This window comes from Lepidochelys olivacea, assembly GCF_965140295.1.
Source record: "Lepidochelys olivacea isolate rLepOli2 genome assembly, chromosome: 5".
NCBI lineage: Eukaryota > Metazoa > Chordata > Testudines > Cheloniidae > Lepidochelys > Lepidochelys olivacea.
This window is the reverse complement of record NC_140415.1, coordinates 71883635-71900236: the sequence shown is the minus strand read 5'-3', so window position 1 is coordinate 71900236 and position 16602 is coordinate 71883635. Positions and strand designations below refer to the sequence as shown.

Below are 16602 nucleotides of genomic sequence, written 5' to 3'. Positions count from 1 at the left end.
CCCTATGGAGTGCTTTTGGCTTAGGTTAGGAAGATGGTGTAATACAAGTTGGAGGCCATGTTTTACTGGTTTGGATTGGTTTTCCTCTTGTACAAACTGAATTTTTTTAAAATTTCTAAATAAATTTTGTTTTCTTTGATACAAGCTATTGTTTTTTTAATGGTTTTAGGAAATAAGTGAAGTAAAAGGAAAGTTATGAATCTTATGTAAATGCGGTTGTAACCAAGCTTGCTGATCAGCTCTTTTTAAGATAGCAGCAGGGGCATGCACAGGAATAAAAGTTTGTCGGCTTTTGGAGGGGCACATTTTGTGCCTCCACCATGGCCCCGGGGGCCAGAGAACCTCACTCTCCTCTCAAGGTCTGGGGGCCAGAGAACCTTGCTCTCCCCACCACAGCCCCGGGGCCAAAGGAGTTCAGTGCCCCTGCTGATTATTGGGGTGACCTGTGCCCTGGCTTACCTTGCCCAGATAGCCGTTTGAATAACACCAGAATTCCCTCAGAAAATATTGCAAAACACACCCAAGGCCAAAGCATTGATTCTCCAGATGTTTACTCTAGATGTGTTGCTCTTTATGCAGGTTACGGCAGGAGAATGACATGGTGGATTCAGCTCCTCAATGGGAAGCAGTACTGAGGCAACAAAAAGAGAAAAACCAGGCTGATCCCAACTACAGGCGATCCAGGCACAGATCTCGATCGTACGTGAGCATTTCCACACTTTGACGTGAAATCAAAGACCACTGTAATGAATTTTGCACCAGGACAAATAATTCTGACTGAATTATTATTACTTCTCTGAAGACTGTTCAAGAATGGCAACTTTATTGAAGTTTTACTTGGTTTAATCTCAAATTAGCATGACTTCTAGGAATAGTCCACTTTGTAGTCCCCCTCCAGTGGTGTAGTGGTTTGAGCATGAGGCTGGAAGTAAGGAGATGTGAGTTCTATTAGAAACTCTGCCACTGACTCAATATGTGAGCTTGAGCAAGTCACCAGACTTTTTTGTGGCCCTAATTCTATAATGGGCGTAATAACGTTCCCCACCTTTGTACAGCAAGTTAAGATCTACAAGTGACATTTTATTTTACTACAGTATGTGAGGGTTGCTCTATGTGAAATTCCCACACAATTTAATTTAGCCAAAAAAAAAAAAAATCTATGAAATGCTGGTCCAGATTAGACCAGCCACTAACAGCTTCACTTCAAATTACCATCTGTAAGCAGCAGTCAGGGATTTATTACAACCTGCTGTCAAGATTTCCGTGATAGAGTGGTGTTGCTAGGCAATGCCGTGCATATGTTCAGCCATCCACTGAACAGCGAAGTTGCCAGTTCCTAAAATTAATTTTCTTGTGAACTAATGAAAACATTGTATTGATTATTTTTTAATCTGTGCATGGTCAGGGTTTAGAGAGATTACCAAGAATAATATTCTTTGTAGCATTAATGTCCAGCATAATTTGTGACTAGAGAAACAGTGAAAGGAAGGGTGGGGGTCCCAGGTATCTAAAGGAAAGTGCCAGAGGATCCATGGCAGAGGAGAAGGGTTGGAAAGCATGTTGAAGAGTGCCAGGAGACCAGCTGGGAGGCCCGGGAGAGTACTCAAGAGAGTATCTTGACTACTACCATAGCCTAGTTGCCTGGCTAAAATGGATGAATTGTCCATCCCACGATGCCTGTGGCTTAATATGGGAGCAAGGTAATGCACTCTAAACACTTACCCAGCTACAGTCTGATAATACAAGTTTAAGTTACCTTCCATATTAAGCCAGAACTATTGGAACTGTGTGAAACATCAAATTGCTGAATTTATTTCCCCTCATAACAATTTATAGATTTATGCCATAAAAATAACAAAAATGTTTCTAATACAGAATTGGTGTACAGATCCAGGCCTTTGCTGGGACATTGCATCTCCATGTCACCAGTAGACACAGTTCAAACTCTGGCACCCAAGAGGCTGGGAAATAGTAAACACAGTGTGTTTACTAAGTTAACACAAAATTAACTATTGATTTCAAAATGTGAGCTAATAAAAATGGCAGAGTCAGACTTTTCTATCAAGAGTTCCAATACTTTAAAAACTTGGTTGGGTGGGGAGAATAAATACAGTTGAACCCACATATAGCATGCAACAAATCCAGATGTTGAGGATCCTCTGCATGCTCATGCCTGGTAGTGGGGTTATGTAGGGGCTCTCTGCATTCGTGTATACCAGTGGGGTTTTAGGTTGGTTTAAAATATGCTGGTACAGCAGGACCAAGAAATAATACTTACCCACATCCAGTGGTACCAGACCCCGGGCATGGACTGCAAAGGGGCAGTGACATCTACTTTGCCCACAGAATGGAACAGCTGCTTTTTGTCTCTGCTTAGCTCCCCACACAAAGAGCGTTATTTACGCATTGTATAAGGAGGGGTGATCTTGACCCCCCAGTGAAAAGATATAATAAAACTTTGCTTATAGATAAGTTGAGGGTAAATCCTGAATTGTTTCAATGCATCGCCCTGTGTAGCATGCAGTTCTACTTCTAGAGAGCTTCCCCTTAAAGTGAAGCTCCGTGGAGAAAAAAAGACTTTCCTTTAAGAGGGTTGTATCACACTTTAAAAGATTTTTTTTAAATCTGCAAAATTACTTTAATAACTTGTGACTGGAAGGATTTATTCATCAGGGTGCAGAGGAAATAAAATGAAATTTGATGAATACATACAAATGTGCAACTATTTTACTCTAATCTATTGAAAATAAGGAACAAAACCAAGCTACAATATAAAGCTGTATATCTGTGTTGACATTTCACAGTTCTGATATTACAATCCACCTGAGTTCGGTTCTCATGGTTACCAACATCGTCAGAACCCATTTTTATCTCTAACTCCATATGTCACCATTTTTCTTCCTTTATGAGAAATGGGTAGTGCCATTAAAATTCCAAATGTTAAGAGTTTTACAGGCTCTGTACAGATCTGTTTTCTTTTGCCATCACTTACAAATCAAATGTTAATAGGTAGACTTATTATAGGAAAATACATAGCTAAAAAGTGTCAATATAATAACTCATTTGAGTTGAGGCTGTAAAACATAGAGTAAGTGTGATTTCCATTACTTTTTGTTACCTCCTATATAGAGAGCATGTTTTAAACCAGGAAGTGCACTCTGAATTTCTAGCCCTTACATAAAATTTGTAACTAACTTTTTCTTTGCCAAATAAGTTTCTGTTACATTAATGAGACACCAGAGGCTCCCTCTCATGGCTAGTTTAACTCATGTAATGATGAAACACTGAATTAGATAAGTGATGTAAAAGGCTTTGATAGGTTATATTTTCATTAAATATTATTGATATTGCAATATAAATGTACACAGTGCTTTACAGAACAAGACAAGATCCTAGATGGTGAGGAGACAAATCTTGGGATATTATGTTTTTTTCTCTTCATATATATATATATATATGCATCATTTGTTTATCTTTCTAAGCAAAACAGAACAAAACAAATTGACAATAAAAACATTTGACATGGACAAAAACAGCCTGGGAAAAGAAAACATTAGCTCTTTAAAGATGTTTCTTACAAAAATGATCAAATAAAAGCTTTTTAACCATTTAAATGGCAAAATTAAACAAGAGAGACAAGGTGGGTGAGATAATATCTTTTACCGGACCAACTTCTGTTGGTGAGAGACACAGCTTGTCTCTCTCACCAACAGAAGTTGGTCCGGTAAAAGATATTACCTCACCCACCTTGTTTCTTTAAAATCCTGGAACCAACACAGCTACATCTACACTACATACAAAATTAAACAAGACAGATAGACTCAAGCTACGGTAGGGTGTAACAGCATTTATTAAATTTGGTTGTGGCTCAGCTGTCTGATAACATGGCTTGACCTATGTAAGACAGAGAAAAATCAGGTCCCTAGTGCAGGGTGTGGTTTTGTTTTTTGTTTGTTTGTTTTAGTCTAGTCATAACATGATTCATTCCAGTTCACACATTTTACAATGCTTTGAACTCTGTTATTTTAATAGTATAGACATGGCCTTTGTGTTAACTACTATCTGCCATGCATTCAATTTAACTACAAATTGGGTTCACTTTAGGAGCTTGAGGTAGAGGGATAAATCAGCTTTAATGGGGCTCATCACCCTTAATTTCTTTGATAATGAATAACATTCGATGTTAGTTTTTTGCTACATTTTTTTCTTGGAAAAATATTTGACAAGTATTTGACCCTTGTTTCTTTTTATGGCAACAGCAAATGTAAAAAGATCCAAATTCTAGTTCTGCCAGGCTTATTTTCAAGAGTTCAGGTAAACCATCTGTGTAGCCAAAGGGGTTTTTTAATTGAGAAGAATGGCCATTTAAATTCCATGGCTATTTAAATCCACTAAATGCTGCTTATTTGCAAATCATTAATTCAAAATGAATTGTGAATAAGAGTACAGATGCAAGCATAAATTAATGTAGACCTTATTAGCATCTAGGGCTGTTCGAGCTTGTAAAAAAAAAACCAAAAAATAAAATTAAAATAAAAAAAAAAAACAAAAAAACTTGGAGACAGCATTTAATGGAAATTTCCATTAGATTCCTTGAGCGTTAGAGAATCTGATTATCTTAGGAATGGTCCAGAAGATACTGTCTGTTCAGAACTCAGTTCAGATTTATAACAGGACAGTCTGAATATACATTATTCATAACACAGTAGCTAAACTCTTCTCTGAACTGTGGATTATAAAATGAGGGGTGTGGGGGGTGGGGTGGAAGGATGGGAGAGAGAGAGACTGTTGTTTGGTATTAATGATCAAGGATGTCTTTGATTTAATGGGAAAGCCCCTTGTCCCTTGATGTTGAGTAATGATACACATTAAGGATGAAAGCTCAGAAATACGGAGTGGAATTGTTTACAGGTTCAGGATGTGTGCCTTTTAGAGAATGATGAAAAGTCAAAGTAGTTTCTTATCTTGCCTGGTCTTAAGACTTTACACCAGAAATCAGGATTTCTCAATGCAAATCAGGTTTCTGGCAATGATGAGTGATACTAGGACATCCAGGGCCAAGTAGTGAATAGTTTTATTTGCATAAAAAAATAAAAATGTGGTCTAATTCAGTGGTTTGGTGCATTGCACAATACATTGTCTTGTGAGAGCACTGGGTTCAGGAGTGATCTGGGTGCTCTCCTACCTCAGGCTAGCTAGGATTTATGAGCATTATAAAAGCAACACAGTAGCCTCCCTTGAGGAGCTGGGGTGCATCTTGCATTGAGCTTTCACATTCCCTAGTGGCTGATTATTCAGACTCAGAAGAGCCCCAGGGTGAGTGCAGAGTTCACAGCTGCTGCTTTGTGAGTCTGGGATTGAATGGAAGGAGAAAATCCGTTCAGAATTAAGGGGTGAAATATGCCATTAAAATCCCCACTCCTATACCTAGCTGCTACCTCAGGGAGGTGAAAGCATCATGACACGAAAGGAGGAAGAGGAGGAAAAAGAGTTGCAGGCAGAAGAGAGAGAGGAGGAGAAGTGGGAGGGTAGAGAAGAAGAAATACATTGACATACATAAAAAAACCACCATCAGATTTCATGAGAAAACCTAAAAATATTGTAAAAAGATTTACTTTGAATGCCATTAGAGAACCATGAATGCAAAGGGTAATTTCCATGTTTCTGATCTCTCTGGAATTTATGTCATGCCAGTCACTATTGTATCTTTCAACACTTGAACACCTGTAAAATCTCAAAAGTTAACAGTTCTTACCTCTAGATCATCTATAAAACATTTAATATTAAGTCAAAACAAATGTTACTAAATGTTATTCCCCTAGCCTGAGATCTAGAAATAACTCAAAGACGTGAAAGGTGAAACAAAAACATCTTTAATTTTTCCATGAAAGAAAAGGCAATCTGCAGTGCAGGGGAGCTTTAAAACTATCTTGATTAGGCTCTACCACTAAGGCGTCTAATACCAATTCAGCAGAGGCTTCTTTACATTTAACACAAATGCAAAACTCTGCCATATCCACCTCTCCCCACTCTTCTTTCAGATTTCTGTACCCTTTCATTTCAGAGCATTTCTGGCTATCCTCTCGTTTACAGTGAGAGAGTTTCAAAAAAATCTAACTATGCTCCTGTTGAAGTCAGTGAAGCCCAATGATTTCAGAGGGAGCAGAGTTCAGGGCTGAGTGCTTTTAAAAATTGAACTGTTGATGTCTAGAAATGTGAGAAAACACGTTAGTTGTACAAAAATGGGACATTTGGGGAAGAAAAGCACTATGTAAATGTAACATAATTAATTATTCTTACTATTATTCAGAGAGATTTAAGGCCAAAAGAGACCCTCCTGCATAGTGCAGGCCATGTCAATTCATTCAGTAATTCTAGCATCCAGCCTATAACTTGTGGTTCAACTAGAGTAATAGTTATTACTTATTTATTTACTATTATAAACATTAGAAAAGGCATAACCAGTTAAATGGTCAAGCTAAACAAAGTACAACTGGAGCTAATGCTGGCTCTTCCTTCCTGATTAAACATCACCCAAAAGAGGGATTCACTTTCATCCTCATTGTTCTTTTTCCCTCTAATGAGGTTAGAGTTTATGAAAGGTGGCAACCTATGTCAGTTGCGGGATGAGATAGATCAAAGCCTAGTATGAATTAAAGACTTGGTCTTCAAATGAGGGTAGGGCCAGAAAGCCCAGAAGCCAAGTAAATGCATGGGACAAAAAATGAAAAAACCAGGAACGTGGGTGAGGATCAAAATGTTAAAACAAAGGAACCGGATTACAATGCTGAGCAGAGAGCCCTGGACAGCACCCACCACTTTGCAAAGGAGTCCAGCGAGTTGGTGGATGCTGCACACAAGAACTTTACCCAGCTGCGTGAGACAATCAGGAAATGGAAGTAGGCTTCACAGTTGCTGGTCACTCCCTGGTTCAGCTTCCTCCTCCTGGACGGCCATTTTGGCCAGTGCCAGTAGGAGGTTGACAAAGAATGAATGGTGCCAGAATGTCAGCCACAGAGACTGAAGTCTTCTGTCTATAGAACAGGTACAACACAAGGAGGAGTAATGGAAGCTCCTGCACGCTAGCCTGTCAGGATGCCTGGTCCCTGATGTGGATAGGGTACATCCCAAGAGGTTCATTCTCAATACCCATTCAGTCCTAGGCTCCTCACTTAGAACCTGCTCCGGCTCCCACTGAAGTCATCTGTTGATCTGAGATTGCCTATAAGAGTGCCAGTTGTGATGGTGGTTTATTGTTTGCTAGTTGTTAGATTGAAACTACCAATTCATTTTAACAAAGGTCATTGTTCACTTCTACATTGAAGGCACTGCCCCATGTAGGAGTTCCTCCCCACAGGGTGCTCCAAGAGACATTGTACCTTCCAGAGCTGTGCTGAATGTAGGAACTGTAATACCCTTTTAGAGGATGCAGTATATGATTGGCCAGTGCAGGGGTGTGGGGCCAGGTCGCAGCCTCTTGCCGTTTGGAGAGGCTAGTGCCACCATGCACACTAGCCCTGTGCAATCTTTATGCTCAGGGAGAGCAAAATCAACAATTGTGACAGGCCCTCTTCTCCATTGTGCATCCTTGCAGGGCTGAGCACATTTTGGTCCTTTGGATTTGAACCAACATCATAGTAAAAATGCTTTGTATCTCATTTACCAAGTCTCTTGAGCTATTCTGTGTCCCAGGTCCTTCTTGCTTAACTTGACCATTTAAATAGATGATCCTTTGCCAACATGGCTTTTTCAATGTTATATTTATATTATCACATCTTTCTATGGCTGAACTCAAAGAGGCATAGAATTTAAAGCTTTAATTCTTATCAGTGTTGTTAGCTACAATCACAATGAAAAGAGTTCTGTGAAATGATACTAAAACTACAACCTTCATCCACTCCCTCTGCTGTGTAAAGCACATGTTTTATCCACTAGACTGCATCGCCTTTGGTGACTATGAATGGGAATTTTCAAATGTTACATTAGCTACAAGAGTGCATCCCTACTATCCCTTGAATGAAATACAAACGTACTGGACATTATAAAGAAAAAAATAAGAAAAATATAATGCCAGGGCTACAGAGTAACCATACAGTGTTTTCCGTAATTGACAAAAAGATGTCAGATGCACTTTACTAGGTGCTTCACTTCAACTGAAAAGTAGAGGAAATTTCCCTACCTTTTGGCTATATATTTCACCATGAGCAGTGCACTGACTAAAACCTTTTCATTGTATGTGGCATTAGTGATTAATCATGTACAAAATCACACTGGGTGAAATTTACCGCTCACCACACAAAGCCAGAGGAAACAGTCTTTGTGCAGTGAACTCAGTAGTAATTCTGCTCCCAAACTCCAGAGAGGCCCTAGGGCTCCAGTACATTTCCTCCCTGGCCATTTGTTCCAGTTTATAGAGTGGAATAGTGACCAAAACTGCAAAAGGGGTCTCATCATTGGATCCACGTAAACTACTAGGATGGATATATTATATCCCCCTTCCTGATCACGCTATCTTCTCCTTCCTGCCTCTACACTGACCTTAAGTGGCAAGAGGGCTTGTGTAGACCCTTTCCAAGTGAGTGAATTTAACTCCAAAACATAGGGTATGTCTACACTGCATCTGGCAGCAAGTCTTCCAGCCCAAGCAGACAGACTCATGCTAGTGGGGCTCATGCTGATGGTCTAAAAATAACTGTGTGGACATTGTGGCACTGGTGGAGGCTCAGGCTAGCCACTCAAGCTCCAGCCCAGACCTGCCCCTTCAGTCCAAGTGGCTTGCCGCTGCCGCTGCAACATCCATATGGGCTGTCCATAATTTATGTAATGCATTTTTTGGTGATTTTTCAAGACCCAGCTACTGCATTGTAATACTCTGTTACACGGAATCAAACATGCAGAATTAAGAACCCACCCCTACCTAATGCATTGTCATTTATAGACAACCCTTTACGGCGTAGAGCGCTAGTGTGAGCCTCACTAGCACTAGTTTGTCTACTAGGACTGGGAGGCTTGTTCCCAGCTGCCGTGTAGACATACCCTGAGAGGCCTCAGTCTTCAGCTGTGCCAAGTTCATGTGGGATAGGGTGAGGCAGAGGTGGCTCTAGCTTGCTTCAGCTTGTAATAAAGAACTCCTTTGTTTGGAATGTTTTATACTTTTGCTGAAGGCAAGAGGAAAAGAAATTGTGATTCAACTCAGAGCCTTTCATTCAAGAAATGAGTTTTCAGTTTCTGTGAAGTTTAATTCTTTCCCCTCGATAACAAACTTTAACATTCAAGTCAGTGTCAGATTACACTTGGCATGATTTCTTTCCTTGATGTGTGCCATTAAAGGTCATCATTGTGCCGCAACACATCAGGTAATCTGACATTTTTATATATCTGACTCTCTTTTGTGTGAATGTTGGTGTTTATAGGAGAAGCCCAGATGTACAAGCAAAGGAAGAGTTATGGAAACATATTCAGTAAGTATTGTTATTTTGAAACTTTTAGTTCCTTTATATAAATTATAAAACAAACATGTGGGTAAAACATTTTGCTAGAATGAAATTAGCCTTTAGGAATGTTCAGCATTTGGATGTAATACATGGTAATAAGACATGGACATGACTGGAACTAGTGACACTTGGAGGTACAGTATACGGTGCCTCTATTTAGGAAGAACAACCATTGGGCCAGAGTCACTGCTGTTCTGCACCTTGTTTGGTCAGTTATGTCATGCAGTGTGGATGTAAAACACTAACATTCTGATTTGGTAGTATGCTATATCCACTCTGCTCAGGGCCAAGAAGAATCAAGCCCACTACATTTTAGAACACTTTATAATTTTTTTCTTTCTGTCCATTTATGATGTCTGTCTATTGTCTAGTACATTTCATTGAGGGTTAAGGTGTGTTCCTATCTAGACTCCAAAATGTTCTTATTTTTATTATTTATTTTTCAGTACAGCACCGGTTAGGATCAGGGCCTCTCTTCTATTAGTTGTGGACATGTATGAAGATACGGTGCCTGTCCCACAGATCAGAGAGTCTGAAAAGACTAGAACAGATAGAAGGTGGGGCAATAAGGTACAACACCCAGGGGAAGTGATCAAGATTTTAGGAACACTTCTAAATAGGTTTCCTATGTTGACATCTAGATAGCTTTAATGATGAACACAGCTGGTTCCAGAAAATCTTTGTGGTCTAATACAATGAAGGAATAAATTGTTTGTTATGAATTTGGTAGCTTTTGGAATTTCAATTTCCTTGTCTAATCCTTTCCAGGAAGGAACTTGTGGATCCATCTGGCCTATCTGAGGAGCAGCTGAAAGAGATTCCATACACCAAAATAGAGTGAGCTTATTCATTATGAAATATGAATTTTTTCTGTATGTATGCTTAATAGCCTAATATCCCTTTTATCAGAACCTCTCACTGTGGAATAGCTTGACTGAGACTAGAATGGCCTCCTGATAATCTCTGATATTTTGAACTCCTTGGAAAATTTTGATCCAGAATGGAGTAGGTCAAATAGGGAGGGTAAAGACACTTGAATCATTTTTAAACCAGGTACTTTCCCTTTAACTAAATGCTAACAAAACCACCATCTCTCCTACTCTGCCATCTGTCAGCATTTTTTCTTCACATTACACTCGCAAATGCCTTGGGAAAATTTATTTTCTAAACCTTTCCTTTTTTAAAAAATTTACCTTTTTATTCTGATTCTTTAAAGTCACTGCTTGACCTATGTGACCCCTCTTCCCCTGCTTATCATGGGCAGCTGCCAATGCATAGCAAGTCCCTTCAGAGCAGACATCCATTTCTCTCTGACGACTGGTCATTCGGGAGGCTGTGTAGTGGTGTGGGCAACTGCTTCTGACAGGAGTGGGATCCCAGTTTGCTTTACAATGTGCTTCTGCTGTACCCTTGAGCAAAAAACACAGTGATGGTAAAATTCCACAGAATGGATTTTTTTTTCCATTTTTTTATTCAACAATTTCATTCTCCAACGTACACACATGACAGTATCATTTAGAATGAACTGTGCAACTTTAAATGTAAAGTTTGAAGTACAAACACATAATGAAAGGGCCAGTCCTTTGAATTCAGTAAGCACAGGAAGCCATCTGTTATTCTTAATAGGAAAAGGGAGGATTTTACAATTCAAAGTTAAACTTCCTTTTCCGGCGCAAAGTCTCAGATGTATTAATTTGCTACTATGAATTTTGTTTCTCATTTAGGACTCAAGGTGACCCAATCCGTATTAGACATTCACATTCCCCCCGAAGCTACCGGCAGTACCGGCGGTCCCAGTGTTCTGATGGCGAGAGATCTGTTCTGTCCGAAGTGAAGTATGTGGAACGTGATGGTTTTAATATGACACAGATGCTCCTCTGAGCTCAGAGATAACTTAGTAGTAGCATATATGTGACTGTTGTGTTGACATAGTGCTCAGGCAACCCGGTAAGAGCTAAGGAGTCAGTGAAGCACAGAACATTTATAGCCTCTGGACCTTGGATGCTTGCTTTGCTCGATGGTGACCTGTTCAGAAGGAAGAGCAATCTGCTGCACAAACCAAAATGAACACACCCAGCTCCTCAGTAGCAGGTTGTGAAGATGCATGAGGGAGAAGAGGAAAGTTTATGTGAATTAGCTTCCAATGAAGTACATCCTTGATAGAGTCAGTTTCTCCATTTGCTGCAGTGCAGATCTTGAGAGTTCCAGTAGACACCTGCTCATCTGTGGGTGTCTAAAAAGAGACTGACAGAGATTGACTAGAGACCACTTATGAAGCGAGAACAAAATAAAGGGCTTGGTGCATTAAGGCCTTAAAGGGGCAGAAACAGCTCCCTGAGAACGTCCCATACATAGTGTATAGCTGGTGCAAGGGCTCTACACCAGCCGTGCTCCCAGCCCAAAGTATCTAGAAGTGAGCAAAGAAGAGTAGTTGCCTCCTACCCTCTAACTGCGGGGGAAGACAACACGACACGGACAGACTCCTGCCTCTGATTATCTTTTGAGGGGAATGCATATTTGACTTCATGGACCTCAGTAGAGCTAATAGCCAGGAGAAGCTGGTAACTTGGGCCTCCACTCACTACTAATCCTACCCCACAAACTCCTGTCTAGATGTCTAGAAAAGAGCTCACATCCATGTTTGGTGCCCAGTGTCATTCTCCAGGGGCTAATTGCTGACTGGGCTGGGCAGAGCAGCAGACTCCTCCCCTGCGAGGGAGACCACCATTGAGAACGAATTAGACATTCTGTGTGCATTAGAATGGGGACACTTCCCTTCCTGAATGGGGAACAGTCTCTATAGGAGAAGAGATTCCATGGGCCAGCAGTTTTAGAGGCTAATTTTGCTGGATTGGACCCTCAAAAATGTGTGTGATATAAAGGATTTTTTAAAGGATTTTGTCATTCTTGATGACAAGGGACAACAGGCTTAAATCACAGCTGTCCTTTGAACAGAGGGACACCCAGTGAGTGCACATGGGGACATTTTTGGACTTTTTCACCTGTGGTTCATCTGCATTTCTAAACCACATTCTTCTGGCTGGAAATTAACTGCCAGACATCCAGCACTACTGCATGGTAGCAAGCAGCTTGGGAGATTCTTCCTCAGGACACTTCAGAGGGCCCCCTCACGCTTGGCTAGGATCTCAAGAACAGGAAGATTCGGGGAAATAAAATAACATAGTCTGAAACTGGTAAACATCACCTATAAAGGGCCCCTATATCATATTTCAGTGCTAGGTTACCAGAATAGACTGTGTTTTACATGTAACCTAGAAATTAAATAAAAGAGAGGGTGGGCATGGAAAAATGCCTCAGCACTTCGAAGGGTGGTTAACAATAATTTAGGGTGACCACCTGGCCAGTGTTAAGGGCCATTTCCTAGTTTGGAGCTCAATTGTGCCGTATAGGCCATGCCAATACTAGTAGTGGTGCAGAGCTGCCCTGGTCACCCGCACCCCACACCTGCTGGGAGTGATTCTGCCTGTAAGAGGGCTGTTCTGCAATTCCCTCCCTCTTCTTCCCCTGCCCCCCGCCTCCCCAAAACATTTTCAAGATACACTTGGAGACTTAAAAAGCAAGATTTTCCCAACTGCATTTCAAGTAAATGCAACCTAGTTAGACAAGCTGGGTGAGGTAATACCTTTTATTGGACTAACTTGGTGGAAGGGACAAGCTTTTGAGATACACGGAGCTCTTCTTCAGGTCAGCTCTATGAGGCTCAAAAGCTTGTTTTTTCCACCAACAGGAGTTGGTCCAATAAAAGATATTACCTCATCCGCCTGGGTCTCTCATATCGTGGGATCAACAACACTGCAAACAACAATTTGCTTAGTTATACTTGTTCCTTTGTGTTACTTCAGTAGACAGATTTCTTACGTATTTTATAGTAGTAGAGACTTTATTAACTAAACTCCATCACACTCCAATCCCAGACTGAAGTTTTGTGGTCACCTAAATGGACTTTGTTCTGTCTTTATGTCACTGTGAATGAATAGGCCCGCACAGAAAAACTGAGTTAATTTCTCAAATCAGAAAAAATCATGGGAAAATATATTTACCCTTTTGCTGCTGGCAGATCTGGTGTTCCTGTGACATTTTGCACTAATATGGGTAGCTATCACCAAAAAGACAAAGCACTCTAAGCCAAATCCTAACCACTGTGCAAGGCCTCAGTAATGCCCCTGCTTCAGCAGGGGTCTTGGCAAGCACATCTGTGTAGCCACAGATCTACTAACTGTACACATCCCCCCACCTCCCAGTCATGCAGAGCCACTACAGAGCACAGCCCAGAACTGTGCAAAGGGAGTCTGCTTGTGTGGCCTTTCTCTAGTGAGGACCTGCATGTAGTGTGGCAGCATGCCAGTTTCCCTGGTAATGAGACTTTCTATGGCCCTTTAGCAGACCACAGAATTTGCCCTTAATGTTTAAAAAATACAGGAGAAAAAGCAACATGTTTTTTTTCTTTTGATCTGTAATTTTTTATTGTCTTAATATGAAAATGTTATCATAAGGACCAGCTTTGTTATTACCCTATGGGGGAAAATGCAAGTGGGTTTTTAAACTGCAGGCTTGTTCAGTGCATTCTTTTTTCTTTCACAATAGTCATCAAACTAATATAATCTCAATTTTTTTTCGTAGTGCAAAAACAGACCTTGTGCCTCCATTGCCTGTGACTCGTTCCTCAGATGCTCAGGGTCCCAGCATTCCAGCTTCACAACAGGTTGGTAATTGTGCAGCTTCTTTACCAAATGTCTGGCCTAGTGGGTCCTGCCTACATGCTCAGGGTCTAACTGATTGCCATATTTGGGGTTGAGAAGGAATTTCCCCCCAGGTCAGACTGGCAGAGACCCTGGGTTTGGGGGTTTTTTTTTGCCTTCCTCTGTAGCATGGGGCATGAATCACTTGCAGCTTTAAACTAGTGTAAATGGTGAATTCTCTGTAACTTGAAGTATTTAAACCATGATTTGAGAGCTTCAGTAACGCAGCCAGAAGTTATGGGTCTATTACAGGAGTGGGTGGGTTAGGGTCTGTGACCTGCAAGATGTAGGAGGTCAGACTAGATGATCATGATGGTCCCTTTTGATCTTAAAGTCTACAAGCTTAGAGTGTTCTCCTGGTGGAATTATCGATGAGTAATATTTAATGGAGAAAATACATCTAACATTTGATCTTTTGCATTCAACTTGTAGTAGAGCAAACAGACTTCGCAGGAAGCTTTACATTATGTAGAAGTAACTGCTTAAAGATAAACTTCATTTTTATGATGTAGATACATTGAATTTCATAATGTACCATACTGCAGTTACCTGCTTTCTGTTATTTGGAAGACATTTCCTCTTTTTGGAGCCTGTTGCTCCCTCAATACAAGGTGGATCAACTAGGGCAATTCCTATAAATAAGCAAATGTGCCCAGGCACCCACTGAGATAATCAACTTTTGAACTAACATTTTCTCTCCACTCCACAGTGCCTTGCTACTGTCCAAGGTTTGTAACTCTGATTTTCTAACCACTGAGAGGAGAGCTATCCTCTTTCAGCTGATAGGCATTTGAGAGGTCCGGTGGACTCAGAAGGGAAAAGCCTACGTGGTAGTAGTTAAAAAGACAGGTTGTCATAAAATGAGACTGCACAGATATCAGCTGTGATACAGTGGCAGTAAACTTTAGGCACAAGAAGCAGGTGATGTCCTAAAAAAATCTAGAATTTTATTATAAAAACATAAGGCTAAAAGAAAACCAAAGGTCATATTTAATTCAAGCACATAAGGGAAAATATCACACGGGATTCTATCTAGATTGCTAGTCCTTAGAAAGTTGGAACTTCTTCCCCTGTGATTTCCACTGAACTCACTAGTATGGGTTCACCTTTGTAGGCTACAAAAGATGGTGTGTTTCTTACGTTGAGGTAGGTAACTCAATGTAAAATCCTCATGGAGAGAAGACACTGTAGTTCTTACCTCTCTGTAGCTAGTCAAAGTAAACCCTATATTCCACCCATCTGAGGTTGACCTTGTCTAGCTAAGCTACAGCGAGGTAAAAACTACAGTGCCTTCTCTCCATGAGGATTTTACATGGGATATCATAGCTCAAAAGGAACCTTTCCCAGCACACTCTTTCTGATAGCTAGCCCTTTAAATCTGGCAGAGATTAACAGTTGCAGTCTTAAGGTGGCCATTTTGACTCTGCTACACCTCTCTCCCTTCTAGCCAGTAAGTAGTCTTAGCTCCTATTGTTTTCCCTCTCTCTTATACCTGAGAAGATGGCACATCCTCACGTCACTAGTTGCCCTCTTCCCAGGATGAAGAATTGCAGCACCTTTTATTTGCCAGTCAGCTCTTCCTGTGAGCCAAAACTCTCCATATATGGAGACAGGAGTTGCTTGCAGAGGAAGGTCTATGTGTGGTGGTTGTGATGTAAACATCTAAAATACACTCTAAAAGGTTAAAATCATTTTAAGTTCCTGAATGTCCAGAACAAACTCTTACCACAGGAAGAACTTGTAGGCTTTTCTTTCTTTCTGTTTTCCCTCATGTGAAAGTGAATTGGCAGACTCGGGGCAGTGATGATTATGGTCCTCTCCTAAGCTGCACGCAAAAGTACTAAAGCTTCCCTGACAATGTGCCCCAACCCAGTTCTGTGATGAGGGCACCCTCAGGACCTCAAATATGACACTGTTTATATGGTAACAGGTGAGACTGAGGCACAGTCTATCCTACCAGATCAGCGTTGTTTTTCCTCTTGATTTCAATTTCAAAATGCTGGTACTTCTATAAGTCATTTCACTAGGTGCCTTACTGCAAAGTATGGTTTGCTTTGATGGTGTTGGTTGTATCAGTGTTACTCTGACAAGTGTGATCACTATGAGAGGAAGTGTGGCCTAATGGTTAAAATGCCAGAGTAAAACCAGTTGTGGTCTCTTTTCTCTGCCAAAGACTTATGTGACATGGAGCATGACTTTTAGCCTCAGTTTCCCCATCTAAAATGGGGCTAATTACCTTTTTTACTGGATGTTTTGAGGTTTATTTCATGATTTTTTTTTTTGGTAAAGCATTTTGAGATCTTGCTGAAGAAGTGGAAGGTTCTTTTATGTCATGTTATCCCAGTGTT

The 16602-nt window shown here is 40.6% G+C and overlaps 1 protein-coding gene across 3 annotated transcripts in view; it reads left to right on the top strand.

Moving 5' to 3' along the window:
* Positions 1-16602, top strand: part of EPB41L4A (erythrocyte membrane protein band 4.1 like 4A) — a 225738-nt gene that overhangs the window by 204875 nt on the left and 4261 nt on the right. For all 3 annotated transcript variants that reach the window (XM_084627984.1, XM_084627983.1, XM_084627985.1), the window contains exons 19-23: positions 580-699; positions 9414-9461; positions 10263-10331; positions 11219-11329; positions 14136-14217. In XM_084627984.1, the coding sequence (XP_084484110.1) occupies positions 580-699; positions 9414-9461; positions 10263-10331; positions 11219-11329; positions 14136-14217 (430 nt within the window). The remainder of the gene's footprint in view (positions 1-579; positions 700-9413; positions 9462-10262; positions 10332-11218; positions 11330-14135; positions 14218-16602) is intronic.